Source organism: Prosopis cineraria, unplaced genomic scaffold (assembly GCF_029017545.1).
Source record: "Prosopis cineraria cultivar Desert tree isolate PC_DT_omini unplaced genomic scaffold, ASM2901754v1 PC1, whole genome shotgun sequence".
NCBI lineage: Eukaryota > Viridiplantae > Streptophyta > Magnoliopsida > Fabales > Fabaceae > Prosopis > Prosopis cineraria.
In genome coordinates, this window is record NW_026555332.1 from 58,785,794 (window position 1) to 58,801,761 (window position 15,968).

The 15,968-nt window shown below is 34.2% G+C and overlaps 2 protein-coding genes across 4 annotated transcripts; one reads left to right on the top strand and one right to left on the bottom strand.

The window, feature by feature from the left end:
* The first annotated feature begins 674 nt into the window (after positions 1-674).
* Positions 675-6,236, top strand: LOC129309189 (pentatricopeptide repeat-containing protein At3g04750, mitochondrial). 3 transcript variants are annotated; one of them, XM_054950611.1, is made up of 3 exons: positions 675-1,147; positions 3,071-5,507; positions 5,982-6,236. In XM_054950611.1, the coding sequence occupies exons 2-3, from the start codon at positions 3,591-3,593 to the stop codon at positions 6,219-6,221; spliced, it is 2,157 nt and encodes a 718-aa protein (XP_054806586.1). In that variant the 5' UTR covers positions 675-1,147; positions 3,071-3,590; the 3' UTR covers positions 6,222-6,236. The 3 variants fall into 3 exon arrangements, with proteins under 3 accessions (XP_054806586.1, XP_054806595.1, XP_054806604.1); XM_054950620.1 differs by having other exon boundaries at positions 3,078-5,507; XM_054950629.1 differs by having other exon boundaries at positions 5,947-6,120.
* A 720-nt stretch (positions 6,237-6,956) lies between these two features.
* Positions 6,957-10,023, bottom strand: LOC129309204 (hsp70-Hsp90 organizing protein 3-like). Its single transcript, XM_054950642.1, is given in 8 exon segments — positions 6,957-7,231; positions 7,333-7,392; positions 7,494-7,560; positions 7,663-7,837; positions 7,840-7,885; positions 7,972-8,057; positions 8,172-8,460; positions 8,945-10,023. Coding segments are annotated over 8 exon segments (1,740 nt in total). The 5' UTR covers positions 9,848-10,023; the 3' UTR covers positions 6,957-7,117.
* Between the last annotated feature and the right edge of the window lie 5,945 nt (positions 10,024-15,968).

Sequence of the window (15,968 nt, forward strand, 5' to 3'; positions counted from 1 at the left end):
TTAATAAATCTTTATGCAATCATCTCCTTAGCATCAATTACACTTTAAACATTTGTCAAAAATAAATTAATTATAATTATAATAAAAAAATTAATAGGACTGGACTGGACCAAGTGGTCCGGATGCCTGGTCTCTTGTTCAGTCCAACCCGAAAAAATAGTCTGGTCTTTTTAGTCCTTTTGGTCCTGAATTACCAGTGACTATACAGACCGAACAAGACTGAGACCATCTCGGGTTGGACTGGACCAGACAGGACTGGGAGACTTTTGCACAGCCCTAATTCAAGTACAACTTTTTAATCTTTCGTAAAGAGACTGACAACATCCATATTCAGTGTTTGTCATTTGTGTCATTTGTGATGAGTATTGATTTTTCATTTTACTGTAAAATAATATGTGTCCTTCATTTAAATTAATTTTAGAATATTTTTAATATTATATTTATTAATATAAAAATATAAAAAATTTAATATCAAATCTTAATTGTTTTAAATATTAAATCTTTCTTTAAGATTTATCAACCATGATTCTTAATATTTAATATTAAAAACAATTAAGATTTAATATTAAAATTTTTATATTTTTACATCAATAAATATAGTATTAAAAATATTTAAAAATTAATTTAAATAAATGATAAAGATTATTTTAAAATAAAATGGAAAGTCAGGACTCAGGACTGCTCCTCGCCGGTAAACACCGAATTCGAACACGACCACACAGCCACAGACCACACCCAACCAAACCCTATCGACGGACGACGGCTACCGGAAAGACGGAAGGAGGACGCAAACCTAGAAACAAGTTCCTCTCCCTCGAGCTCTCACTGCCGCTGATCGCCATTTTGCACGGCAGCACCTCCAGATCTAGTCCTCCCTTCGCATCGAGCATTCGAGCCATCGACCCAGAACGCAGACACACACTTCTTCCTCTGTTCGTCTTCGACTTCACCTCCGTGGATTCCATGGAATCATAGGTTGTAGCTTCTGATCTCCTCCTTCGAGTCTGATTCGAGTGATCTCCCTGGTCTGATTTCAGTGATCTCCTTTGAGTCACTGAGACCACCAAGTCTGACCATTCAAGTCTGTTCTCGTCATTTGAGCTCGTCTGAATCTGATTCGAGCGGCGTCTGCTCGAGCTCCATCCAGGTATTATTATCAAATCTCACACCTGAATATGTGTCTCTGTTAGTGTGGGTGATTATAATTAGAAATAATCTGGCTGGTTAATACTTAGAAATACTTAGTTGCATTGATTGAACTCTGGCTGGTTGATTGAACTCGGGAATTGAATATGTTTTTCTGGTTGAATTAATTTTATGTTGTAGCATGACGTCTGCTAGTACTAAGGATAATCAATTTAGTGTTGAAAAATAATCTGCATCCGCTCTGAAGTATGGAAGTTTTATATTAAAATTGGCCAAGTAGATGGAAAAGAGAAGGCTACATGCAATGGCTGTGGAAAATCATTTGCTATTAGTGGTAAGGATTATGGCACTTCAATCCTTTGCATTAGGTGAATGCATGTTCATCACTTCCAAAATATCATGACATTGGTTCCATGATATTAGATCAGGCTGGGAAGCTTAGAGCTTGGCAAATTGATCATAACAAAGTTCAAGAAATAGTTTCTATGGCTATCATTCAACATGATCTCCCTCATTCTATTGTCGAGTATGAAAGAATTAAGGAATTACATAAATATTTGAATCCTGATTCCAAGTTCATTGCAAGAAAAACTGCTATAGTGGATGCTTGGAATTTCTATTTTAGTCAAAAATAGAACTTGAAAAAATTTATAGCAGAGTCCTAGCAAGGCATGCTTGGCTTCTGATTGTTGGACAGTAATAACTTTTGAGAATTATCTTTTCTTAATTGAACATTTTGTTGATGAGAAATGGAAACAGAATAGCAAAATTTTTGCATTTACAAAGGTGGAGCCTCCACACTCTGGGGTTGAATTAGCTAAAAAAGTACATGATTGCTTGCTAGGTTGAGAAAATCCTAGCCTGCCGGGGAGCAACCCTTTTTTGGCCCACATCTACCAACCCACAGTGGGCAACCCCATAACCTGTGGGTTGGCCCATTTTCCCAGCTCTAGGTTGGAGTATAGAATTGGGCGCTGAACTGCTATTGAAAATGTAGGACTGGCTGAAACCATCTTCAGGCTAGGGTATCCACTGTCAGCGAGTCATAGACCCACCTGAATGTTCTCTCTTTATGCTGGGTAAAGAATTTTGAGGGACCAAAATGGCATTTTGGATGTGAATTTTTGCCCTTAATTTGTGATTTTTTGTCAGCTTTGTTGTTAGAGTAGTGTCTAAAACTGTGAAAACCTAAACCGCTATGATCTCCTTAAACGGCCCATATGACTTTAAGTGGAAACCTTGATTTGCTAAGCAGCTTCTGATATTTTTGTTCTGATGAACTTTTAGTGAAACTGCAAGGAATTATAGACTTCAGTAACATTTGCTTGAATTGAAATTCTATGAAATTCCTTCTTTCTGGTAATTTCGCTTTCTGTAGACTCCTTGTGTTTTGAATAGACCTGTGTGTGTGTGTATCACTAGGTGAACATGTCGAATGAAACTACAGCACGGTTGATCACACGTTTATTTTATGTGATGTTTTTAACTCATTAGCTTAAAGAATCCTGGCTTTAGACCATATTAATATGGGCTTATGCTTAACTACTTCTGTAATATAAGGAGTAATTCATTCTTTTTACAATTTTATAATTTTATTCCTTGTTTATGTATTATGGCTTGAATTCCTAAACAGAAACTTATGATAGTTATTAACTGCGAAGAAAGGTAAAATTAGAAAGTTGCATTTTTTCTCACAAAGGTATCATTTCCTAATAAGTACGAAGTTGGTTAACTTTACCTTATATCAAGTATTGGAGGGAGTATGATCTAATTTCCTTTCTTGTTTTGCATTATAATTGGCTACTATGACGTTATTTTGTGTAGGACGATATGAACAATGATAGATTTCTCTTCTGTAATCTGTCTTTTTAAATATGTTTTAGTTTCATACATAACTCTTCTTGATATTCATTCAATCGGTTAGTTTGCAGGGGTCTGATGATTTATTTTATATGCCACCTCAATGACCCTGCTTCCTGGGCATGCATTATTTTTCACCTTACTTCTGACAAAAGCGAAAAGGAGCTTTGCTTGAATGATAAGTCCACACTTGATTAAATGTGGAGTTGGGGGCCCTCCCTTCACCAATCCCATGGGGATAGTCTACAGTGTTCATAACTGCTTCTCTTAGTACTGGATGCTTACCTAGTTAACATTTGGATCCAGCTATGCAAGTATTATCGCTTTAAATCTGGCAAACTCTAAACATGTATAATCTGTTTCATTCAGCTCATCCCAAAAGTAGAGCAAAATGTAGAAAACTCATAGGGTTGAGATTGCATCTATATATGTTTTGGGAATTGTTTATTCCATCAAATTTTGCTACACCACTACTTAATTCAAAATACAGTGCTTTTAGAATTTATGGTTGGTAAAATATATCATTTTACTTGGCATGTTGAATATAATAGATCTACATTTGAGCCTTGGCTATACATTCATCTATGTATCGTTATGGTTTGGGCATTCGATTCTTTAGCTTGGGTTCCCATAGTAGCAGGACAGCCTGGGATCCAACTGTGTCCCTTCAACTCAATTACCCAAGTCTTGTCTTGCTTGAGAAATGCAGTTCAAGGAGTCACTTGAAGCAAGTTTTAGGGCAGATTATGAGAAGCAATCTTATTGGTCAGACATTTCCAATGAGCAGACTCCTAGTGTTCTCTGCCATCTCACACCCTGAGAACTTAGACATGGCTACAGTCCTATTTGAACACTTTACTCCTCATCCCAATCTCTTTATCTACAACACTATGATTTCTGCATTATCATTTTCAACAAGTCAGTCATTTGCTTTATACAATGCAATGCTACGTGATCATGTGCTACCAGATAAGCACACACTATGTAGACTACTACATTCTACCAAGTGCATGGCGGAAACCAAGCAAATCCATTGTCATGCTATTGTTACAGGTTTGTTTCCCCAAGGTTATCTACAAAATACTCTTATAAAAGTTTACTTGGATAACAGAAATTTGGAGATTGCACTTCGGCTGCTACATCATATGCGTGCTCCAGATTCTGTTTCATTCAATATCACCATTGTTGGTTTTGCCAAGCATGGGTTTGGTGCAAAAGCGCTGCAGTTATTCCACAGAATGGTGAATTTGGGTGTTGAACCTGATGACTTTACCATTTTAGGTCTTATTGTGTCTTGCCGTGAGCTAAGAAATGTAAAGTTGGGAAAATCTGTTCATGCATGGATCCAAAGGAGGAAAGATATTGGTTCTTCATATTTAATCTTGTGGAATGCTCTTCTTGATATGTACTTAAAATTCAAAGAATTGGAGCTTGCACGAAAGACATTCAATCAGTTAGCAAAGAAGGATGTTATTTCTTGGAATACCTTGATTGTAGGTTGTGTCAAGTCTGGGGAACTCAAACTTGCTCATGACTTTTTTGATCAAATGCCTTGCAGAGATCTTGTTTCATGGAACTCTTTGATTGCTGGATATGCTCAAAATGGTTATTATTCAATGGTAGTTGAGTTGATTAAGAGCATGCTTGCCCATAATGTGAGTCCTGATCGCCTTACAATGGTGAGCTTCATCTGTGCTGCAGCAGAGATTGGAGTACTGGATCAAGGGAAATCGGTGCATGGCTGGGTAATAAAGAAGACAAGAAAGATGGATGCATTTACGGGTTCAGCATTAATAGACATGTACTGCAAGTGTGGAAATGTAAAAAGTGCATTGACCATCTTCCAGGAACTACCTAAAAAAGATGTTGTTGTATGGACAACGATGATTACTGGATTTGCATTCCATGGTCTCGGAAGCAAAGCTCTGGAACTGTTTGCTGAAATGCAGAAGTCTGTAAAGCCAAATGAGGTAACTTTTGTAGCCATTCTTACAGCTTGTGCTCACAGTGGCCTCGTGGATCAAGGTATAAAAGTTTTTCACGATATGAAAGCAATTTTTGATATTGAACCCAGAGTGGAACACTATGGGTGTTTGGTTGACCTTTTAGGGCGATCAGGGAGGTTGGCTGAGGCCAAGGTTGTGCTTGACACAATGCCAATGAAACCAAGTCGATCTGTTTGGGGGGCTATGTTGAGTGCTTGTAGAGGTCATGGAAATGTAGAACTGGCTGAGATGGCATTGACAAAGTTGCTAGACTTGGAGCCTGATAAAGAAGGTGCATATATTTTGCTGTCCAATGTTTATGCTGCATGTGGCAGGTGGAGCTATTCAGATCACATTAGAGAATTCATGGAGGGTAAGGGACTTAAGAAGACCGTTGGTCTAAGTAGTGTCTCCATTGATGGGGCTATTCATAATTTTGTGGCGTCAGATATGCGGCGGCTTCCTAGTTGGGAGGAGATGCAGCATGTTTGTAACTTTCTGAATAGGCACTTGCAAGTATGCCCTGAATCTCTCGAGTTTTTATTTTGAGATTATTTATTGGGGGCTACAATCTTAATTTATTTTATTTAAAATATTACTAAATTTATTATGTCTATACATTCTTTGTTATTAAATATATTTATAATATACAAATATTGTTGTCGAAGTCAAGTTAGGTAAAATCCAAAATTAGTTTTGAATATTTTAATTTTAATTTTTTTTTAATGAAAACTGGCTTGTATTAATTAAATAATTGTCATATTATGAGTCAGATTTAAAATATTTTAATTAATATAATTTCAATTTATTTTAGTTGTTGAAAATTAAACGTACTTCTCTTGTACATGTTTCTGGTATTATTGGATCATATCTGAGCAATATCAAATTTAATTAGAAGTATTTTTCCTAATATATTTTTTTATTCATAAAATTTATACCATTAACCTTGCTTTAGGGCATTGAGCCATTCAGTCAACATTGTTGTGACAGACCAACAGGTTGTTTGAAGATGTTTTTAAGGCCAATCAGTCGCTGCATCGTGTAATTCCTTCGTCTCATCCTTACATGGAATTTCTTTTACAACGTGAACTGCTTCTGCTGGGGGTAAAAATGTTTACTTATATGTTTAATTGGATATCTACCCCGATTCTTATTGGAAACACGATTATTAAATTTGTTCGAATTATATACCTGTTTCTCAATTTAATTCAACTCAATAGGTCAAGTTAAACTTTATTGGGTCCATTTAATACAAGCTTAAGAAATAATGAATCACCAGACAACAGTGCTATCGGGGACATCGGACGAATAATTAATAACCAAAATGATCTCTATCAGGATAAACTTACATTTCACTCATCTACAAATGATTTTTTGTACGTTTCTACAAGCAAACTTTTCAAATATCGGCTGGAAAAACGTTCTAAAAATGCGGTGTCAACCTACACTAGCCGCCATAATCTGGCTGCTGGCTTAATCAAGTTGACAAGGCAACAGGTAGGAATATTGATGAACAGATAGGGGACTTCATCACCGTGTATTGAACTATAACAAGATACTGAGTATGAGATCTTCCAAAACCTCCAAACTAAAAATGCACTTCCTTTTTTTTTTTTTTGGGTGAATGTTGCTTTTGAGCTTTCTATGAAAAATATTAAATATCTATTTGCCAATATAATATATTTTGTTAAGCAATATTTCATTTTCTTCTTGAAAACATGCGACATATTATAATTATAATTATCTGGACCACACTATCATTACTTAAATTTGAAACTTCTGGTGACTAATTGATCATAAAACCAGAACCAAAAACGTCTACTAAAAAACCCTTAAAAAAAATTCCTCCACAAATGCAAGTTGCCGATGTTGCTTTCGCTAAAACTTGAACGCTTAATACGCATAAAATAACAACTCTCGGGCCGGTTAAAAAAAAAAAAGGCGAAAAAAGAACGGGATTTGAAGTTGAGGCACAGAAATTCATAATTTTTATAAAGCTCACAAAAACAATATGAAAGCATCAAGTGATTTAGAAGTTCCAAACCGTAAATTGTTTTATCCATTTTCCGATCCAATCTACATTTGAAATCAGCCATGCACTGCACCCCATGCACATCCCATCCAATTTATCTAATCTGGACAATTCCAGCACTGACCAACTTCTGGATTTTGTTCATCACCATTGGATTCTTTGTATGCTCCTGGGCAGCCTTGGGATTTTCCTGAAAATCAACCAATACCTGCATGCACCACCCACAAATTACATAAGCACAGCTCATTCCTGTTACACCAACGCCATACACTAACACGCATCAAGAGGCGCGCCATATGGGTAGCACACCTGTCTCATAATAGGATCCTGGAGGATGTTCTGTATCTCCGGGTCCTGCATTGCCTTGGCCTGGAGGCACACAAAAAGTGAAGACCACATAGATGGAGAAAAATTCAAACTCGAAACAGTTTCTGCAAAAAATTGTTTTATTTAAAACAATTGGGTCCCACCTGTCTCTCCTTCAACTCCTCAGGACTTATGTCTCCACGGCTGGCCTTATTAATTTGTTCTACACATCTGAAATAGATATTAATGTAAAGACAATTACTCTCGTAGAGCGTATGCATAAAGCAGAAAACTGAAACCAACAAACACCAGGAATGTAACATAACCAAATACCTCCTTATGCCATCAAGCAACTCCTGGTTGTTTGAATCATGTTTCAACCCCTCCTGATACGTTTCCAAAGCTTTGTCATATTCTTTCATGAAAAACTGTATGGCACCTTTTCTAGTATAACCCTTTACAAAAGTTGGATCCAGCTCAATGCATTTCTCTGCATCCTTCAAACCTCAGGCATTGCCCCAAGTTTTGTGTAGCTTGCAGCTCTGTTACTGTATGTCTGAAGAAGATAGGAAATTAAATCCACATTAGTCCCTGCATTTGCTTAAATTGCAAACGTGAGCTCCATTTAACAAGTAATATTACCCTAGGATCCTTAGGATTCCTTCTTAAAGACTCGGTGTAATGCCTCACAGCTTCGGGATACATTTGCTGCTTAAAGAAATCATTACCTGCACATTGATGATTGCATTCAATACAAGATAAGGGATACTTCTCTGGAGGAAAAAAAGCTCAGCCTTACTCAAGAAGGAGGAGCATGGAGAGCAGGCTAAAAGAGAGGGTACCTTTTTCACGCTCCTCATCAGCCAATTTTGGATCAAAGTATTCTTGCTGTTCAAGTTCTTTCTTAGCTTTTTCAGCGTCATTCAATTTCTTCAACGTGTCAGGGTTGCGATGCTCTGTAAGTGCCTTTTGGAAAGTCTCGATGGCAGATTCATAATCCTTTGAGCATTTTGCCATTTTCACCAGGGCAGCTCCCTTCCTTGTCAAAGCTCTTGCTATCATCTTAAAGTCTGATCTCAACTCTCTTCCCCTTTCTACAGCCTTGTCACAATCTTTTATGCATTCTTCTAACTGTGATTGGAGGATAGTTTTGAAACCACACCAAACAAACAAAAAAACATTTTTTTTACTGTCCCTACTCCCTTGCTATTCTGGTATCACATAAACGCTAAAGAAAATCAAACATCAATTCAAACATGCAGGCACCCCAAACATGAGCTGATTCGATATAGTTACTCTGTCACGTGAAAAGCAGTCTCAAATATCCTCAGCCTTACGTCTACTAGGCACATGAATTGGTGGACATCTATACCACTACCACCACGGGATCACACTAATAGCTACTTCCTTAGAAGTGGGATTAAAATCCATAATACCTTCAGCACCATAACAGCAAGGACCCTCAGATACAGTGGCATGAAAACTACGCATTAATCACTTCCGTCCGTTAACCCACGCCCATTCAAATTAACTTGAATGAACACCAATCATTTAGAATACAAGCCAAATCTTATCAAAAATAAAAAGAAAAAAGAATATAAGCCAACGGACGTACCTTCCCCATTTCCAAGTAAACAGCAGCACGGTTTGTGAGAAATGATATATCCTCATCATCCAATTCCATAGCCTTAGAGTAATGCTGGATTGCCGTATCAAAATCCTTCTTTTTGTAAGCCGCATTGCCCGCCTCCTTTTCCTTCTGAGCCTGACCTTTTCTGACCTTTGCATCCTTCTCCTCCTCCGTCAATTCCATGGGCTCGGGCTCGGGCTCCGGCTGCTTCTCTTCCTTCGCCGGTTCAGCTTCAGCAGCTCTCTTCCTCTCTGCTGGCTGGGGCGGAGAGGAAGACTCGGGCATGTCAGTGTCCTCGCTCGGGGTGCGAATCTTGAGGTTGAGCAAAACCCCAAGGGCTTGCATGATTCTTTGATCTTTCATGTACAAGTTGAGATTGTTGGGATTTTTCTGAATATCCTGCATCATCTTCACGAAATCAGGTTGCTGCAGATATGCTCTAGTTGTGGGATCAGCAGTGAGCCTCGCCCACATCTCGGGTCCGGAGAAAGCGTCCCCGAAAGGATTGCCCATGGGCGGCGCCGAACGGGGCCTGGAGGCCGCGGCCCGCGCATCAGCCAGACCGGATTTGAGCGGTTCATTATTGGGGTCGATCTCAAGGCCCTTCTTGTAAGCAGCGACAGCGTCGTCGTGCTGGCCAAGTCCGAGATGAGCGGCGCCGAGACGGCTGTAGCCCTTGGACCAGTCAGGCTTGAGCTCGACGGTCTTCTTGGCATCGATTAAGGCTTCGGAGTATTTGTGAAGGGAGGCATAAGCGGCCGATCGATTGGAGTAGAGGACATGGTTATTGGGGGAGAGAGAGATGGCGTCGGAGAAGTGACGGATAGCGGCGTCGAAATCACCGGATGAGAAGGCGGCATTACCTTTGGCCTTGGCTTCGTCGGCCATGGAAAGGGGCAGTGAAAGAGAGAGTGACGAGTTGGGAGTTTAGAATTGGAAGCAGCACGACAGCAGGGCACACCCGAGAGCTTCGAGGCAGAGGAGATATGTTGTGGCGTTCGGGTTTAGGGGAAAGGTCCCAGAGACTTCTGGGAGCCGACGGGGATTCTCGAAGCTTCTGCCAATTCATCCCTTACTGATTATTTTTAACTTTTAATTGATGATTATTTTTAGTTTTTAATTTATAAAAAAAATTGTTCATAGCAAAATAATTTCATGAAATGTATGTGCGAATATATTTTTTAAAAAAAATTAGTTTAGCGAATTGACAGTGACAATTATTTGAATGATATGAATCAAAAGCACTTCTAAACATTTAATTATTAAAAAGTACATGAATTTAATTATATATATAATATTAAATATTTAAAGCTACATTGATATGATGGACAGTTTAATAGATAAAAAAAAATTATAAATATTTGTGCATATTAAATAGAATAAGAAAAGTAAATCTTAGTAATCTCTAAAAAAATTTTACTATTAATAAATGTCCTTTTAATTATTTTAAATTTTATGTCCATAGGAAATAATTAAAATTCCTAAAATCAAATAAGATCAGGATAATATGCAAAATAATACTTTTACCACATTAATCATCATTTTAGAAACTAATATATAAAATTAAAATGTCATAAATATTTTAAAACTTAATTAGTATAATTGCAATTTTTTTTAAAAAAAAGTAAACTTACTTTTTTGTTCCCTGTCAACATTACTGGGTTGGATCATACAGCAACGGATCAAGTTTCGTTATAAGTATTCCTCTTAATATATATTTTTATTCGCAAAATTTAAACCACTAAACAAAATTTATTCTGAATTTGGACTTTCACCTTGAATAATAAACTCTAGCATTGCATTTTAATTCTTTTATTGTTAATAGAAAGACAAATAATCTGAAAGTTGTTGTAATTTTCCTCGATTTTGAATTAAATTTTTGTAATTGATTTTATTCTAATTAAATCCCCCACAGTTTCATTAATTAAATAAGTTAGTTTCAAAAAATTTATATTATGAATTAATGATTAAATTTTTCAAAATAAAATACTACTAAAATTTATAAAAAAATTGATTCAATATTATGTTTACGATTTTATTAATTTTGTTATGAAAAATCTACATGTATAAAAGTTACTTAGAAAACATGACTTAATTATATAAATTTTTAGTTATAAAAATCATATATATTAATATTAATATTATATATATAAATTTATAATTTTAGATAAAAGAGTTCCTTTAATTAAAAATTAGAAAAATCGAGAGAATTTTGGCATAGGACCAAGGATGTGACATAATAATAGATAAGGCTAAATAAAATTTAAAATTTTAGTTCGATTCAAGAGAATTTAAATGATGAAAAGGTAAAAATAATCTCTATTTAAGAATTAAAAAATTACAGTCAAATTTACACATAATGCTGAATAATTAAAATTAAAAAATTAACAATTGAAGTTACTTTATAAATTTGGATAAATTAATTGAACAAGTTTTCTTATTTTTTTTAAAGATTACCGAGTTAAGTAAAGTAATTTATAAGTAATGTTAAAAAATTAACAAATAAAGTTATGATATTGACAACTGATATTACTTTATAAGTTTAGGTAAATTGATGAACAAATCAAGAATTGTCAAGTAAAGTGATTTAAAGTGATATTTGAGAACCAATAAGTGAGGTTAAAAAAGTAATAATTGATGTTGCTTTATAAATTCAAATAAACTAACTGAACAAATAACTTATGCAGCAACTTGAGTTGTTAATTTTTCAATTCTAATTGTTAAATTCCCAACATCACATGTAAATCTGATTGCTATTTTTTAATATTTAAATATAGACTGTTTCAATCATTTCATTCGTATTTTAACGGGTCTTATTTATTATTATGTTATATCTTTGGTCCTCTATTGAAATTCTCCCAAAAAAATATTTCTTTAATTGAAAAAACTTCAATTTTTTCTATCACAGAAAACCCAAAAAACTTATCTTTTGTTTTGACGAAGTAAAAAAAAAAATACCACGAAATGGGAATAAGCAAATCCATTTATTAATAATCGGATTATATTTAGTTGATACAATGTTGTCAATATTAGTATTGAAAAAAAGAATACAATGCAAAAATAAATGAATTAAAAACTTAAATAAATAATTCTAAAGTTACATAATCTTTTAATAAAATATAAAAGTTCTTAATTTTATTTTTAAAAGGGAAAAAATTCTATTATTTTAATCCTAAGATATTTACATATATAATTATAGGAAGATGAGATAAAACTAAATAAAATAATTTATTGTGCCCAACTAGGCTAGAACTGAGACATGCAAAAACTGAAAACATAATCATATCTGTTACTAGACTAAAGCAAATAAGCAACTATATGTAAGATCCTGACCAAGAAAACTAATACAAGAAAATAACCAAAAGAAAGAGACATCAACCCAGTACAAATATTTAATAAGTATTTTCTATACTTTCTCTCAAGTTAGAATCGAATAAATTCAAGATTCCTAACTTGTTTAACAATTTCTCATAATTCTCTTTACCTAATGCCTTTGTGAGTACATTTGCCTACTATTCAATTGAGGATGTAGTCAAAGCATGATTAAACCTCAACTTCTCCTACATTAAATGGTAATTAATTTTAATGTACTTTGTCTGTTCATGAAACACCGAATTGGGGGCAATTTGAATGGGCGCCTTACTATCACAATATATAACAAGTACAAATTTATTACCCTTAAATCTTGTAACAAACTATTTAACTACATATGCAATGCTCCCTAGTGCTCTGTGCTCAACTTCAACAAAGGACCTTGACACTGTATTATACCTTTTAGAATCCAAGCTATGGGTGCTCCTACTAATTTGATCAAAAATCCTATCATTGATCTATATGTGTTAGTGCAAGCTCCCAAATCATTATTGAAAAACTCAGTGCCATTGTCATTATGAACTCTTTTAATATAGGCAAAAAAATAATTTTTAACATGTGAAAAAAATCCTTATACAAGAAAATACTTTAGTTTTAGTTATCAAAAATAAACCCATATAGCGTGTGGGAAGTCATCAACCATTGTTAAAAAATAGCCATACCCTTAATGAGTAGGTTCCTTTTAAGGTCTCCAAACATCTATGTGACCCAAATCAAAACAATAAAGAAGTTTGATATTTCTAGCGAGAAAAGATAGACGAGGTTGCTTGATTTGTAAGCACATAAAACATTTATCATTATTCATTTATAGCAACTCATCATTGAACAAGTTTAAATGTCTAAGAACATGATATGACACATGTAACATTCGAAGTTTTTAATATGAAATTAATTTTTAATTAAAGAAAAAATTGTTAAAATGATTAATTTAATCATGTTTTCAGGTTGATTATTCACTTTTTGGATTATATATGACTCTAGATTGGGCTAGGGTGAAAGTTAGATCTGCTTAGGTTGGATCGGAGGGAGAAAAAGTGAGATTTTGCTCTTTATGTTGTGTGCTGCGACATGTGTACTATGTGCGGCAGCACATGGCACGCTAGACAGCATAAAAAAGCAAAAATTATTAGAAAATTAGTTTAACACTTAGAAAATGGGGAGCATGAATAGGTAATGAGGGCAGCAAGCTAAGCCTTCAATTTGGGCAAGACTGAAAGTTAATTTAGGCCCTCAATCATCCAAGTAAGATTTCTAACTCCCTTTTCTTCTCTTCTAGTTCATTTATCTAAAGGGTTGGAAGATTTGGAGGTTTTGGGTTCTATGTTAGGGAAGATTATACCTAAATCCTAAGAATTTGTATGTGATGATTGAGCTTAATTTAAGCTTCTTTTGAGTTGAACAAGTATTAGTTGAAGCTTGAGTGTTAGAACCTTGGGTTTAGATAAACCCAAGGTGACTTTGGGATTTGTTGGAGTTGTTTTGAGCTGTGTTAAAACATGAGACAGGTCTTCAAATGCTGTATGAAGTTATTGAGATTTAGTTCGAGCTACTACTAACTTAAAGATAAAAGTTATTGGTTATAAGTAGCTAAATTTAGTTAAAAAGTATTTATGTTAATTGAAAAGTTAATATATGATATCTATTATTGTAGCTTAAGGTATGTGAAACCTCATTAAAAGTTCAAGTAGTGATAAAGGAAATTTAGTACCATGAGTAACTTTTTTAGTAATAAAATGGTTGAGGTAACAAATAAGTTACATTATTTATTAGCTAGTAAAAGTTATTTAGAAGTTAATTTATATGACTGGTTATATATGTGTGTATATATATATATATTTTTTTGTAAAAGCTAAGTTTTAGAAAAAAAAAAGTATAGTAATGATTTGTAAAACTTCATGCTTTTGAAATTTGACATGCATGGCCTAATAGAAATATGTAGTAAATTGTGGCATATTAGAGAATGGGAGTTTACCTTAGTAGAGTTAGTAGAAAGAGTTTACATGGCATTATTGGCACCTCAGGATGCTAGGTGTAGCCTATATTTTTCCTTAGTGCCTAAAAGGATATGGTGTTGGAGAGTTACTCTTCTTAATACCTAAAAGAGTACAGAGTTAGAGACTATATCTCTCAACATCTGTAGGATATGGTGTTAGAGTAAAAATTCCCAATTACTCATAATAAGGAGAACCTGTAGTTTAAAAGTGGTTTAGGATGCCTTAGCTTGATAGTTATATCATGGATTGTGAGCTTGGGGACCAAACATGTGGTTTAATTTTACGAAATAACCTACAAGTTCAATCAAGAGTAATGGAGGATCGAATGAATAAAGATCATGCCTTGTATTGTAGTGATAGTATTTATATATTATGTGCTTATTATGCATATTTTAAAGTTTATTTATAACTTGACATGTTAATTGATAGTATAGATTATCTTGATTACTAATATTTTTATCTCACCTTATAATTATTATTTTATAGGTTTTACCACTGAGTTTGAACAAAGGAAGAAATCAAGCAAAGATTAGCATATTTGCTACAATGCAATTGTAATGTTTGATTTTGGTTGAGGTTTGTACATACATTTAAATATATGATATTATAAGTTTCTAACTAAGAATACATAGCATTTTTTTTTGTTTTCACTTGTATTATATCATGCTATATTTTATTTTAACCCAATGTTGTATATGTTGTGAATATGTGATGATTTTTATGATAAATGGCTAAAATACTAGTACAAATACAAGGAATGTTGTATATATGTGGTGATAATGTAAATTGAGTATATTTTATGGTAATTATGCGGCCAAGTAGTGTTTGGTTATCATTTTGTTATATTAGCCATGTTAGGTGAAATCGGGCATTAAGCGGCTAAATTTTGTGCTATATGTGTTATCATATATTCAAAAGCTCAATTAGGTGTATATTAGTTCATTAGACTTGATTTAAGCTTTAAATTGAGTTGATGGTATAATTTTTAAGATTTGAACACTTGAATGCCCTATAGTAGTTAAAAATTTGACTTTTTGCATCAAGGTGTCAAAATTTCACATACGGTGTCGAATCATAATGAAATCATACCACTAGTTAGATTATCAAATAAACTTCATGTAAATGTTTAAATCACTCAAATTGAATATCGAATATAAAAATGGCACAGATACAAAATTTGCCTTAAAAAGCTATCTAGGGTCACATGCACGCGTGGTGGCTTGTTGCGCACAAGCTGCGACACACAGCACAATGGCCAAAATTAACCTCTCTGTGACATAAGTTGTGGCGCATGGATCACATGCCATGACATACGCGCTAGAATGCACTAAAATAATATTTTTAACCTTGTTTTCATGTGTGTTGCTTCTCGAACCTTTTCATGCTTCTCATATTTTTATAAATCATTAAGTTTGAATTTAAACTACTAATTTGAAGCGTTTTTGTGAGATTCGAAGTGAGTTCTAAATTATTTTAAATGTTTAATAATTTCAACATTTTTATATTTATTGTAAAATCTTTAGGTTAGACAAGTAAGATTACCTTTACTAGTTCTTCCTAAATTTCAAACAATATGATAATGACCAAATTTGTCAAATTTCACAAATGGGATCCTAAATTTTCAATATTTAAAACATCCTACA

What these genes read in the sequence shown, in the direction of transcription:
- LOC129309189 (XM_054950611.1), top strand. Translation starts at nt 3,591, where the DNA reads ATGTATCGTTATGGTTTGGGCATTCGATTCTTTAGCTTGGGTTCCCAT. An exon ending in TTCTGAATAGGCACTTGCAA is followed by an intron (nt 5,508 to 5,981) that starts GTATGCCCTGAA and finishes TTGTTGTGACAG; the next exon opens with ACCAACAGGTTGTTTGAAGA.